We start from the raw sequence: 14,002 nt of genomic DNA on the forward strand, positions 1-14,002 counted from the left end.
TAATTTGGATAATTTGAGAGTTTGAAGTTACGAGCGTAGTAACTTCAGAAGGCTGAAGAATGTAAAGCCACATTATTGTGCAACTCCTGGGTTGCATTATTCTGCCAAGGGATTTTGGGAAAAAATTGTGAGTAATCAATCAACAGATTGATTTTTTTCTTTCTTTTTTTTTTTTTGGGGTCTCCTATCCCTCCGTTATTTGTTCTTTCCCCTTTTCCTGGAGTGCAGTTTTGGGTTTTGTTTTGGTGGTTGCCGATTGGCTAAGGTGGCTTCCAGGATTTATTTTGCTTGCACTTGTTGCTCTGCGACCTGACTCTAAAGTATTTTATTTTTATTTCCGGGCACTCCGGTTTCCTCCCACATCCAAAAAAACATGCATTAATTGGAGACTCTAAAATTGCCCGTAGGCCTGACTGTGAGTGCGAATGGTTGTTTGTTTCTATGTGCCCTGCGATTGGCTGGCAACCAGTTCAGGGTGTACCCCGCCTCCTGCCCGATGACAGCTGGGATAGGCTCCAGCACGCCCGCGACCCTAGTGAGGAGAAGCGGCTCAGAAAATGGATGGATGGATGGATACTGTATACTGTATATTTGGATTTTTTTGTCATAATTTGTATTTGTATGTTTGTATTGTATTTTTTAATTAGGAGTATATTTTTACAGTTTAATGATATAGTTTATCATTTTGTATTGTATTTCTTGTCATATTTTTATTATTGTATTTAATTTTTACTGTATTTTGTACTTTCTATTATATTCAATTTTTATAGTATTTTATAAATTTGTGTTGTATTATTTATTTTCATTCGTATTAGTATTTCATTTCCTTTATTTTTATCAGTACAGTCTTTTTGGGGGCGTTTTTGATGAAGTGTGGCGATAACCATAGAGCACTATAAAACACACTCTTGAGCAATAGCCACAAAACTGCAGCGGTGTATCCTTCTTGTTTACATGGCTGTACAACGCAGTCTTCATTGAGCACGTAGTTTTACTTTGGTTTAGTACAAAATTATTATTTTTTTTAATCCAGCGGTAAACGTCTCTCTATAAATCGTATGACAGTCGGGATTGGGAACAGTGCGATTTGAAAGTCACAAACAGCGTCACAAAATGATTTTTTTTTTCTGTTTTGGAGGTTCCGCCGGATTGGCTGGGAGATGTCACATGATTTTATGGTCCTATTGTGGGGCGTCCACTTTGTCCAAGTTTTCTACATGAGTAAATGTGGTGCAAACTCTACATACATTTAATTAGGTATGATATGAGTTGTGACCAATTTCATAAAATGCAATATTATAGAGTGCTATTCATCTTATTAAAGATACATTGCAACAATTAATTTTTTCAGTCATTTCATCAATGGGTAAAGATTTTTTTTTTTAGATTTCAGTGTTGTGAGTCATGAGCTTGGTCATGGAACTAATTAAACTTGTATCTCAAGGCGCCTTTGCACATTTATTTATTTATCAAGGTTAGGCACTTGAGAACATTTGCGAAGTCAACCTGGCAGCAGAAAGCAGAGTAAAAAAAAAGGCAAAATAATATCAAAGCAAATAGATAGAAAAAAAACTGAACAGTGTGATCTCATTACAAAATGACATCATAGCGAATGGTGACAAAAAGGTTCAAAACAGGTCCCGCAATCATGTAGAGCACAGGTGTCAAACCCGGGGGGCCACATCCGGCCCGCCACATCAATGTATGTGGCCCGCGAAAGCAAATCAAGTGCGTGGACTTCATGTTTCTTGCTAAAATAACAACATTCCAAATGGTCTTCCCTTGCGAACATTTTTGTTACCAATCCCCAGTTCAAAATAAACTGAATGAACAACTTTTTACTGGCTTCTGGTTTCAAATATAGTTATAGATTTTATTAGTGTATATGTAATAACATGAGACAATTGTACATTTACTGTATATGTGTTGGCGCTCATGACGACCCTCCGAGGGAAACCGTAACTACGATGTGGCCCGCAGCAAAAAATGAGTTTGACACCTCTGATCCCGACCGAACGTTTTAAACAATGATATTGGGAAAAATTAGGTGACTTTTTTTTTTTTTTTTTTTTTTTTTTTTTTTTTAAATTGAAAAGAACATCAACCAAAAGTAGCGCAGACTTCAGAAGCTTAATAAAACCGTGCGGGTGGGAGAGTGCGGGTGGCGCTATGCGTGGTGAGCAGAGAGCCGAGATTGGGTGGGGAATGTACATGTCACAGAAAATGTGGGGCGCCGATGAACCGGACGGTGCCGCAATTTGCCGGATTTTGACGTCATAGTGACGCTGGACTTTCCCTCTCTACGCGCGCACACATCTGTCCGTGCTCCCCCACTTCGCAGTGCTAGTTGCAGCCGGTTTACTTCTGACGGCGTGGAGGGAAACTTCAACCTCTCACCTTCGGGAGGATGGTGAAGGAGAGGGACGGTGGCGAGGGGATGATGGAGGGCAGAGGAAGAGGAGGGGATGCAGAGGTCAAAGAACAGGAGAGCTGGAGCGAAGGGGGAGGGAGGTAGAGCGTGCGGGCGGGCGGGCGGGCGTGAACCTGCTGTATACCTCCCTAACAAGCTGGACAGAATCTGCTCAATTATTAAACAGGAGGGAGAGATGGGGAAAACACGCGCGCTCGACACGCTGTCTGCTGCGCACACGCACACTTGTATGTGTCTCGGTGCTTAAACAAAACAACAACAAAAAAAAAAGTCTCATTCGGCGCTCGTGCGTCAGAGTTCTAAAGTGCGAGGGCGCGTCTGTGTGCGCGCGTTTCAAAACAGTCGCGGCGAGGAGGGAGGGGCCGAGGCTCGTTAGGGATTCTTCTCAACTCTCGTCCACGCGCACACGCACACTACACGATCCAGCTACCCTGTCATCACATCACTATGAAGAGATAAACAGAGCAGCCAGGGGGCTGTTGATAGGCTTTTTTCTACCTTTTCCTCACCTCGCACGCACACACACACACACACACACACACACATACTTTGAGAACATGTGTGCCCCCGAGGGACGAAAGGATTGTTTGCATACAGTGTGTGCGTGTGCGTGCGAGCGTGAGAACACGCGCTTCCTGAGAGAGGGCGAGCGAGGCAAGGATGAAGAGAAAGAAAGTGGAAGCAGGAGGTTGTCAGAGGGGGAGGGACGGAGATAAGAGAGGAAGAGTTGTCAGGGAGAAACGAGGAAGATGGATGAATGCACTGCGCATGTGTGTGTTTTTGTGTGCGTGCAAGGTAGACCGAAGTCACCGTTTCCGTGTGTGTGTCTGTGTGTGTCGCGGCCGTGACGAGGTGTCGGCACCTGCATCCGGAGCGCTCACGGGGCGGCCATTGTTGCCCGCACAGTCGGCGGCCGTCGCCCCGGCAACGGGCGCTGCGGCAGCGTCTCCCACGGTAACGGGCGCAGGAGAAGAGGAGTCAGGAAGGGAAGTCCGGGTCGCAGAGGCGGCGGAGAGAGCGGGCACCCCTCTCTCTCGAGGAAGCGCGCCGGCCCCTCGGGGTCTTTTTTAAAAAATTTTGTCAACATTTTAGTCATTTCTATCATTTTTATACTGTGTTAGATATTTCATTTTGTGTGTTTAGTTTTGGCAAGTCTAACTCCATGTGTCTGTCCATTTATTTTTTTTTAAATTATTTTATAGTATATATCTTTGTCTCTTTTTGTATTGTTTTATTTTTGTTTGTCTTCATAAAATCTTTTTATTCTTTTGTTTTATTATTAATTTTTTGGGGGTATTTGGGTTATTTTTGTTTTTACTATTTTATAAAACATTCTTTATTGTACTTTATAAAGGTTTTATTATACTTTTTCAATATTTTCTATTTGAATTCTATTATCTTTATTTTGATTGTATTTGATTGGTGTTTATTAGTTTATTTTTAATTTTTTTTATTGGTTTTTGTATTTTCATTTTTATTTTTATTGTATTTCGAATATCAGCGTTTTCAATTATGGTTTCAATTTTGTTTGTAACATTTCATTTTGAAATTTTATAAAATATGTTTTGTTTTATTTTAGTAACTTATCTTTACAGATGTTTTGGAATATTTTTGATTCTTATTTTAGTATTAAAAGTAATATTTTTGTAATAGACTTTTGCGGGGATGTCATTCCTATCTTTTACTTTTATTTATGTGCATTTCCTATAGTTATTTATTGTTAGTTTTTTAAAAGAATCTTTATAATTATAATTTAATAATAATTGTTGTTATTTTCAAATGTATGTGACATTTATTGTACATGGTTTGTGTATGTGTTGAAATTAATTTGATTATTTTAATGTATTTTTTTAAATTACTTTCATATGAGCTTTGTTGTGTGTGTGTGTGTTTATGTGTGTGTGTGTGTGTGTGTGCATAGTTTGAGCACACACACAGCGCCTGAACACATTTCTGGCATGTGCGTGCGTACTCTCAGTCATTCCGAGCTGGCGGTCGGTCATGTGACACTGCCGTTATACCTCCTACACCCCCTCCCCCATCGTAGGGGCGACAATCAGGAAGCTGCCTGCAGGAGTGGGGCAGGAAACTGTCAGGCTGAGTTGAAGATGAGGAGACGGGCAAGGTTGGCGGGTGGGTGAGTAACAGTGAGGGTGAAAAGTAAGGAAGGGGTGATACAGTCCTCTGTGTCTTAAAATAACTCTGTTGAAGGTTCTCACAAACGGGGGATGGAGGGTTTGGTTTCCACTCGCCCGTGTTTGCTTCCTTGGCTGAGTTTCGACTTTGTGTTTACGTCCTCTTGCCACCTGTCTCGTCTTTTGTGTTTGCCAGCACGTGTGCTCGATGTGTTTGCTGTGCGCTCATCATGAACATTATTAGGAACAAACTTTGCGCAGCTGAGGGGAAGGCAGGAGGAGGTGAGGGTGGTGGGATGTGAGCGGGTGAGGGTGGGCTTGAATCTTGGGAGGGTGGAGATGGTGTGCGGTTGGGAGGACGTGAGAAAACAGGCGTGAGGACGGCGGTGAAGATGTGGGAAAGCAAGTGGAGCTTAAACAGGATTGAGGAGGAACAATTCGATTCTGATTTGGAAGTCATTCGTTCCTGTCAACACGAATAGCCAATTAGGTTTCATGCCAAATCATCGATGACATCATTGATTTTTGAACCGTTATCTTTTCAGTTGTCGACTTGCTTTGCGGCCTTCCGCTTCCAAAGCGCAAGCTCGCCGACGCTCCCCGGTTGCGCTGGCCCCACCCCCCTAGACTCGCTCGTCCAATCGGATTCAGACGCCTTCAAGGCCTCGCAGACAGTCGCAACTTGCATAACTCTGAACGCCGATTCATGCCACACACAAAAAAAAAAAAAAAAAAGTAACGACGCTGCTGATGTGTTTCGTGGATTGTTGGCAGAATTCATTGAGTTGGAACTGTCCGTGAGGCAGCGAAGGAGGAAGTGCGTCTGTGGGATGATGACGTCTGTTACAGGAGGACATTGCGTCAATTCGCTAATTGACGGCTGACGCGAGGACTTAGGCGGCTCGTCGGCCAGCGTTAGCGGTTGCCTTTTCAGATGGCCGTTCAAAGCACTTTTGTTGGATTTGAGAATAGACTTGCATAGTTTGCAAGTGACTGTGACACTCCCCGTCTCGCTTTTATTTCAATATTTCCACAAGCTTGAGGCTAGATTTCTGTGTGGATCCACCACCTGTTGCTTTCAGTGAGGCGGCAGCGTTGTTTAAGGGCAAAACACGTGATTGGCAATTAGTTAACTCGAAGCTTCAACCGTCATTGTGTTATGGTTAAGTCGATGCATCGACCAGGCAACTCGTCGGTTGGTTCACTTGAGACTTGCCTAATTAGGGCTGCAGCTATCAAATGTTTTTAGAATTGAGTGTTCGACCAGGGTCCGTCTTTAATTTGCGGTGGCCCTGTCAGAACCGCTACTGGCTCCATATATTCATGATACAATACGATAATGATTCAATGATTCTTTTCATATTTAGCGGGTATGTGTACAGTGTGTGTAAAATGGCTTGATCGATTCAAGTGGATAAAACTCTAGAATCATTTTTTTATTTCATACAGGCCCAGGGCCATCTGACCTCCGTTGATGTCGGACCCTGCCGAGCGATTATCCAATGGATTAATCGAGTAATTGGATCAAAATGTATTTTGTATCATTGAACACAATAACACTGACATTAGACCGTGTGGAAAAATGATCCCTGGAAAGTTTCAAGGCAGAGATTTCCTTTCGACCATTTTCTGCAATCGAATTGATCAAGCGTTTCGATTATCGGTGCAGCCCTATTCCCTAATGTTTTGTCACGGTAATTACACAAATCATATCACAGTAGTGTGAAGCAGGTGTACCTAATAATTTGTCCATGTCCGCGTGGAAAGTCATTTGCAAGGCTGTCAGATGCATGCCAGGGCAATAGGTGGCAGTATAACTTTAAAATGCCAAACCTTTTTCGGCAATCAATTGCAAGAGGTGGTTTGTGGGTGTGGCTTCGTTGTTCAAGTTGTCACCTTTCCTCCGGCATCAGAACGCCGATGAGGTCGACGTCACGCCGCGCACACATGCTGTCACTCAAGTCTCCACGGAGCCGTCTGACCCACATCTTGGCCCTCCCTCTGATTCCCCGTCGATCTCGCACCCCATCGTCTCCCTCCCATCGCCCCCCCCCCAAAGCCCCTACTCACCCTCAGCCTCCCCAGGCTGTTTCCATGCTGCTGCTTGTCTCTTAGCAACAACTGCACACCCGTTAGAGCTCTGTGAGTGCTTTTACAAACACACCCAGGAAGACGCGCTCGCTCACACATGCACGCACACGCGCGCACACACAGTGGGTCTAGTTCCTCACTGAGCACTGCTGGCAAGTGTGTGCGTCTTGAGACAGATGAGAGGGAGTGCACATGTGCAGCGCAATGCTGGTTCTTGCGGGGGCAATGGGCCACACTCTTGTGCGTGGTTTCACCCAAACACACGCACACACATGCACGGGCTGTAGTGTACTTGCTGGTCTTTGTCACACACAACTTGCCTGAATGTGCTGTGTGTGAAGATGAATTTATCAGAATGGTGGCTGATTGATTCCAAAAGTGTTGTTCAAACAATGAATCATAGTGCACACACACAAACACGCACACGTATTTGCATGTGTGTCCTTGTGTGTTTGTCTTTATGTGCAAATGGAGGCGCGTGTGAAGCGTGTGGGTGGATGAAGCTGTTGCGGCATATTTGCACGTGTGTGTGTGTGCGTGCGTGCGTGCGTGCGTCGTCGCCGTGTGTCACTCACAGCGTGCAGAGAGTGTGTGTGTTTAATTAAAGCATGTGTTTGTCTCTCCAGCTCACACACACATACGGGTCAGACGGATGATTAATTAATGAATGCTGTTAATTAGAGGAGGGAGGAAGAAAGTGCATGTGGAGAGTAGAGTGAGGAGGTATGCGAGTTATGGTGAGAATGTAAGAAAGTAGGGGTGAGAGTAGTCGTGAAGCAGGGGTGATCATGTGGTATAGTTAGGGTGAGGATAGAGGAAAGTAGGGTTGAGGATGTAGGATCATTGGGGTGAGGATGTAGGATCGTTGGGGTGAGGATGTAGGATCGTTGGGGTGAGGATGTAGGATCGTTGGGGTGAGGATGTAGGATCGTTGGGGTGAGGATGTAGGATCGTTGGGGTGAGGATGTGGGAGACTAGTGGGTGAGGTTTTAAGTGAACGTGGGGGAGGATGCAGGTCGATAGGAGGCCATGTGGGGAAGGAGGATGAGTAAGTGAAAGTTGGGTGGCCTGGTTGCGGTGATGCTTGAGGACAGAAGTGAGTTAGAAAGTGTGGGTGTCAAATATACCTTCTCTCAGCCGCTTTCTTCCATCTGTCACATCTCCCACATTTCGCCTCTTATTTTCTTAAAACACACTCACACATGCAACACACTCCTCCCTCCTAGACTCCCTTGCTCCCTTCCTCCCCCGTCTCTCCCCTCACGCTGCTTCCTCTCTAATCACAGCCATATGTTGGCGAGGCAGACGCAGAGGTGATGTTGTGTTGTGTGTTGCTGTTGTGTGTTTCGCTGTGTGCACATGTGACCTACACACAAACACACACTCAAACACACACACACCCTCTTATCATCATTTCGGCTGTCACCTCGACGTCTTCATCCGCTTTGCACCTCAATCCTCATCACCACTTTGCTTCCCCCTGGTGGCTGCTATTGTATTCACACGACACAAGGCAATAGTGACCGTTTGTCCTTCTTGTTTTCAGTCCGAATCCTACCACTACGTATTTCGGCGGCAAAGCCCAAATTAATGGCACATTACAGCTGGTTGTGGCCACTATTAATCCATGGTAGCCTGCTAAAAGGTCCAAAATGGTAGAAAATGTGAACTTTGCAATTTGTCCCACAGCCCATTTAGGCAGCAAAATGGTTTCACGGGCACAGCAGGTTACACTCCCAAATAACCACAGGTTTACTGTGTACTCATCTCTTATTCTCCTCTTTTTTCTGCTCAGCTCTTCTTCACCGTCACCCCAGCCTCTGACCCCCCCCCCCCCCCCCCCCACTCCGTCTCCCAGCTTTTCTACACCTCTCAGCTACCATGGGCAACGCATGGAACAGAGGGGATGCGGCTGCAGAGAGCCAAAGTGTGCCAATTGCTGCTACTGCTGCTGCCCACTGCAGTATTGATGACCCAATGATCCCCTGCAGAACTCTGCCAGCCGGGCAGACAGAGTGAGGTGAGCCTCGGAATCCGAATCAGCCGGCGACCAGACAAGTGGGACCTGGATGGCAGGTGTACGGACTAATTGCGGTGCTGCTGCGTGGGCGGAACACGGCGTAAACTACAATATAATGTGTAACAAAATGTATAAACGCTGTACAAAGGTCTAAGACCAGATTTGCTGTTTTATAGAGCATTTATTTACTCACCTGCAGTTGGTGAGGAGGCGTCAGTTAGAGTAGGAGGACTTTAATTTGTATGCGGTTTTGGATGAATAATAAACTGTTATGGCTATATTACAATTAATTTTAAGTGACAATGGCGCTTGAAAGTAAATGAAAAGTTAAACATCAACATGGATGCACACAACATTGCGGAGTGACCAAATAATTGCTCGTCGTCGTAAAAAAAGGATTTCATACTGCCTGAAAAGTCGTTTCGTCACACTTGAATGCATCTGACAGACTGTTTACGTGCCCTGGTAGGTGCTGCTATTTTGGTCGGCAACAATAATATTTCCATGCGTTTGCGTCTTCAGGTCCTTGAATCGTCTTGACGAGCTATAGGACATCAAAAGAGAGGCCCACTCGAGGTCCACTGGATGTCCACTGGATGAGTGGTCTGGCAGGACGTTTACACACTGGACAAAGCGATCGTCTGGTGGGCGACGGCGAGGGAAAAAGGCTGCGAGCTCTTGACCAAAGGGCTCCTGGCTCACCATGCCCTGCCACCGGTGACCGCCGGTGACCGCCGGTGATCGCCGACACTTCCTGCGCAGCCCCCACGCTGGCCAACGGCGTCCACCCCCAGCGCAGGGGCGGGCACCCCACCTACCCACCAAGACGGGCTGTGACTGGCGCTGAGCCGCTGGGAAGCATGCAAACACACATAGACACGCACACGTTTTCTCACGCCAATTTGGACTCTTGCGGTTCTGTCGGAGCCCAACAGTCCAGAACTCTACGCGCGACGTCACCTCAGGCCTTGTCTTTAGCGCTTGGCAATCATCCGACCTCGGCCAATCAGGCAGCAGGGCGGACCCTGGCTGCAGAAATGGATGTACCGGCAAATGTTTGTCCGAACGCGGGCTCGTCCCCTCTCATTGTGGAGGCCGAGAGGAAGTATGCGCTGCGCAGCTCCGGACGTTCCCGCTTCCCCTGTCACGTGCGCAAATCCTCCCGCCTCCGTCGAACCCCGGAGGACGGCGAGAGGAGAGCGGAGAGGGAGAGAGCAGATCAAGAGTCGGCGGAGAAGATCTGGAGGGTTAAAGAAGAGGAGCAGGCGGAGGAAGATCTCCCGAAAAAAGAGCAACCAGCAATAGAGGCTATCATTCCCACAGCTTCCTGCCCTGCAGACGTTCCTCTTGCCCTAACTGTACCCAAACCCGTCCATAAAGCGACCCCAAAACCTGGACCCAGACTCGGGCACAGACCTGGACCGAAATCTCGCTCGAGGCCCGCTCCCAAGTCGCTCCAGAGACCCGGTCCTAAAAGTGTCATGAGACAGCGTCTGGCAGCGCAGGCGGCATTGCAGTGTGCCGCCGCTCATCTCCCGCCGCCCGCCGTAGCGGTGCCACTTGTGAAAAAGGAGGTGCAGATTTTCTCTCCCAACGGCCGGCGGTGTGGACGTTTTGTCGGAGTGAGTTGTGTTACATGTGTGATGCTATTTAAAAGCGTTTTGCATGTCCGGACCTGTGTTTCACTCTTTTTCTGTGCTGCCCAGGTGAGGAAGATCGTGGTCAAGGTGGCTCGCATTCCCGTCAACCTCAGCCGGCGACAGAAAAGCTACAAGATCTCCAATTTGGAGACGATTGCGGCACCAGAGAAGGGTAGCACCGGGACTGCGGAGGGCCCGGAAGTGGCTAAGGAGATGACGGCGTTCCTCCGCATGAAGAACAACGGCAAGAGCGTCATCGTCATGTTCCCGCCCGGAGAGCTGCCGCTTATCATTAAACGCAGGCGGGGGCGACCGCCCAAACAGCCGGTGGTGATGGTACCAGGGGAGGCCCCAGCTCCTTGTGGTGACGGAGACCAGCTCAAAAAGCCCCGGAGGAGGCGGCGGACTAAACTCCCTTGTCCCTGTCCGTCGTACGTCGGTGACACGAATGATGTGAAGACCGAGTACGGAGACGTCCTATCCAAACTGGCCTTTTTGAACCGCCAGCCGCCCACCACTGGCCGATGCTCCCCCCCTCGCTGTTGGACGCCCAGCGAGCCGGAAAGCTTCCACACCCCGTCGGAGAACCCGGGAATATCCGCCCTGCTGCACCGGCTCACCGGGTTCAGACGGCCCCGGGGCAGCAGAGGAGGGGGCGCCGGGAGGGGTGGGGGCGCTGCAGGGGGTGCTGGGGGCAGCGAGCATAATAAGAGCGCCTTCTGTGACTTCTTTGAGTCCATTGGAAAGAAGCGCAAACTGAGCCCACTCTCTGAGCATGCATTACCCAGAAAAAGGGGGAAGGGTGTTGGGGGTGTTGGTAGAGGAGGGGGTGTGGTCGGAACCGGGCTCGGGGGGGAGAAAACAGTAAGAAAGAGACGTGTGAGGAAAAACGGCACATTGAAAGGGGAGGGGCTTTGCATGGGACAGGACTGGCCCAATGGTTCAGGGGGCTGGGGGGAGGAGGACACTGACAAACGGTACCAGCTCTGCGGCTCCACTAGGGGGGGCTTTCCCTCCTGTGAGGTTGGCAGGAGGGACGCCTACTGCCGCGGAAGCAAGGGGGTCCGGCAAGCCGGGGAGGACTCGCAAAGTCTGTTTGCAGGATATTTCCGATCCCTGCTGGACTCTGATGACTCGTCTGAACTTTTGGAGATCTCGCATTCAAATGCGCGCAAAGCTTCATCCGGTCACAGTTATGAACCATCCAGCCTGGCGACAGGTCACCGGTGGTCCCCAGCCCTCGCCAAATGGGGACCCAACGTAGCAAGTTCTGTCGCGGAAGGTCCCACGCAGATGCATTGCTCCTCCGCCGGGCCGCCTTACAACTACGCCAACCAGACTCAAACGTCACCCACCCCTTCCAGCTACCCCAAATCCACCCCTCCGTCCGTCTCGCACTCTCCCAGCTCCCCTCACCCTGCCGGCTATGGCCACTACTCTCCCGCCTACGCCCCCCCCTCTTGCGTCGGGCCCCAGAGATCCTCGGACTGCAGTTTTTCATATAGCAGCAGCGGCGGAAAAACCGGAGTTCACGACCGTGGTCAGATGGGCTACTCTGGCTACCACGCGGCGGCCAGGAAGGGCTACGGTGGAAGTCCCACCGCAGGGCCCACGTCGCCAGGTGGAGGGTACATGTCGGTGGCCAAAGGCAGCCCCTTTAACTCCTCGTCCTCGCCGGAGTGTTACAAACAGCACAACAGCAACCAGTGGAGCTTCAGGTACGTCCCTCTGTGAAACGAGACAACAAGAAAATGTCCTGTTTTCTCATTTGTGGCTTTGCGGTATGTTTTGCAGACAAGCTTACGGTGGCTGGTCAGCAGACAATTTTGGGCCTCAGGCTTACAGTGAGTACGGCTCCAATGAATCAAAGGACATCTTGGACATCTCCAACTACACCCCCCAGAAGGCCAAGAGACCCGCTTTCCCCGAGAGTCTGTCGGAATCCTCCTCCGACTCCTCGCATCCCGGCTCGGGGGCGGCTGGGAGTGGACCTCCTTCCATGGGGGGCGTCTTAAAACAGAGCGAAGCGGTCGGCGGGGACGGGGCTCAGTCCAGCCTGTCCAGCCTGGAAAAGCTGATGATCGACTGGCACGAGAGCGCCTCGGCGCCCTCCTACAACTGGAGCCAGAATGTCCTCTTCCAGGGCGGCGGGACCAGCAAGCTCGGCCGGGGGCGCAGGAAACGGACTGAACAGCCGGAAAAAGAGGGAGGCTCTGTTTTACACTTGGATTCCCCATCCAGTCCCTCACCAACACTCACTCCTAAGCGCGGAGGGGCCGGGGGACGGGGCCGAGGTTCCAGAGGAGGCAGAGGGGGGATGTCCGGGTGCCCGAGAGAGCGTCTTTCGGGATCCAAAGGCAGGGGGAAAGCTGCCCCGGCTTCTTCAAGTCTGGAGACTTCTGGTGTATTCCAGGAGGGTCTGGACTATTACAGCGGAGACAGTAGCAGCCTCTCTCCCTTGGCTACGCCCAATTCCGCACCCCCTTCCAGCTACCTCCAGGACCCCTGCGAGTACCCATCCCCTTATTCCGCCAACCCCTCCACGCCATCCTCTGAGGAGCGCTATCCAGCCTTGTACCCCGGAGAGTCCTCCTCCTCCCTGTCACCCGGTGTGTCATCTCCCCCTTACTCTGCCAAACCGCAGTCGTACCACCTTGTTTCCTCCAGAACCTTCTCCCCGTCCTGCTCCCCTGTACCGCGGGCAACAGCCCACTGCAGCTCGGCAATGAGCCCCTCATACCGCCCCCCTCCCAAAGAAGCGCCGTTCTCTCAGTACGACTCCCCCAGCTACTGCGGCTCGCCATACTGGTACGGACAAACGTCGCACAGCAGCACCCCCAGCCCGAGTACCCACCCGCACACGAGTCCGCACGCCAACACTCACGGGAACCTGCTGGCGAGCCCCCACGCCAACATGAACCCACCGCCTCACGACCCGCAGCATCACCTGAGTTCCCACGCCAAACCCTATGCCGGCAGCGCCCTCGCTCACACGCACGGCAACAATCAGCCCCATCACGCCACGCAGGCCGCCTCCCACTCGGCGCCCTTGCTCTACGACGAGTGCGGCGCCGCGACCGCCCACAAGCAAGAGCTGATGCGGCGCCAGGGCCTGTTGACGCCACCGCCCTACACGAAAAGCGCCCTGGAGGAGGATTCGGGCGCTTACTCCCTGTCCCAGCTTTCCTGCCAAGTCATGGGGCACCGCTACCCGTCGCAGGCGTCGCAGCAAGGAGGCGGGGTGCTGTGCCAGCTTCTGGAACAGGGCCACGATGACAGCTTTAGCGTAACCAGGCTGTAACAGCAGGTGTGCCGTTTATACATTTGTTTGATTCCTCAAGAGAACAACATTTGTTGAGGCCGCTAGTACATTTTTATGAGCTGCCCGTGTCGGAAAATGTGTAATAAAGGAAGCTGTGCAGATTTTGGCCCTACTGTTACATCACTACAGGGATAATTTACATAATCCCACCCTTGCGTCGATTTTCTCTCCCCCCCCCCCCCCCCGTGACTTGGTAGCTACATGTGTGAAGACCCTCCATTTTCTTCTCAAGATTACACAGAACCAGTATCAGGGCAGCACATGACGGTTTTAAGATTCTGGCTGCTGTGAACAGGGCTTTTTAGAGAGAGGCTGATAGTTGGTGTGTAGACATTCTTGACCCTCTGGGCTGTTTTCACGGAA

At 50.1% G+C, this 14,002-nt stretch overlaps 1 protein-coding gene across 1 annotated transcript; it reads left to right on the plus strand.

Annotated features, from left to right (window-relative positions):
• Positions 1 to 2,407: 2,407 nt before the first annotated feature.
• ahdc1 (AT hook, DNA binding motif, containing 1) lies at positions 2,408 to 13,740 on the plus strand. The gene is made up of 6 exons (XM_061761047.1): positions 2,408 to 2,511; positions 3,284 to 3,385; positions 4,479 to 4,556; positions 9,408 to 10,299; positions 10,384 to 12,035; positions 12,112 to 13,740. Exons 1-6 carry the CDS (start codon positions 2,408 to 2,410, stop codon positions 13,616 to 13,618), a joined length of 4,335 nt encoding a protein of 1,444 aa, XP_061617031.1. The 3' UTR covers positions 13,619 to 13,740.
• Positions 13,741 to 14,002: the final 262 nt, after the last annotated feature.

This window comes from Phyllopteryx taeniolatus, chromosome 21 (genome assembly GCF_024500385.1).
Source record: "Phyllopteryx taeniolatus isolate TA_2022b chromosome 21, UOR_Ptae_1.2, whole genome shotgun sequence".
NCBI lineage: Eukaryota > Metazoa > Chordata > Actinopteri > Syngnathiformes > Syngnathidae > Phyllopteryx > Phyllopteryx taeniolatus.

Excerpts from the sequence above, each read along its gene's own strand:
- ahdc1 (XM_061761047.1), top strand. The coding sequence starts at position 2,408 with ATGGTGAAGGAGAGGGACGGTGGCGAGGGGATGATGGAGGGCAGAGGA. Across the intron at positions 3,386-4,478 it reads CTGCGGCAGCGTCTCCCACG|GGGCGACAATCAGGAAGCTG; the intron begins GTAACGGGCGCA and ends CCCCCATCGTAG. Across the intron at positions 12,036-12,111 it reads AGCAACCAGTGGAGCTTCAG|ACAAGCTTACGGTGGCTGGT; the intron begins GTACGTCCCTCT and ends TATGTTTTGCAG.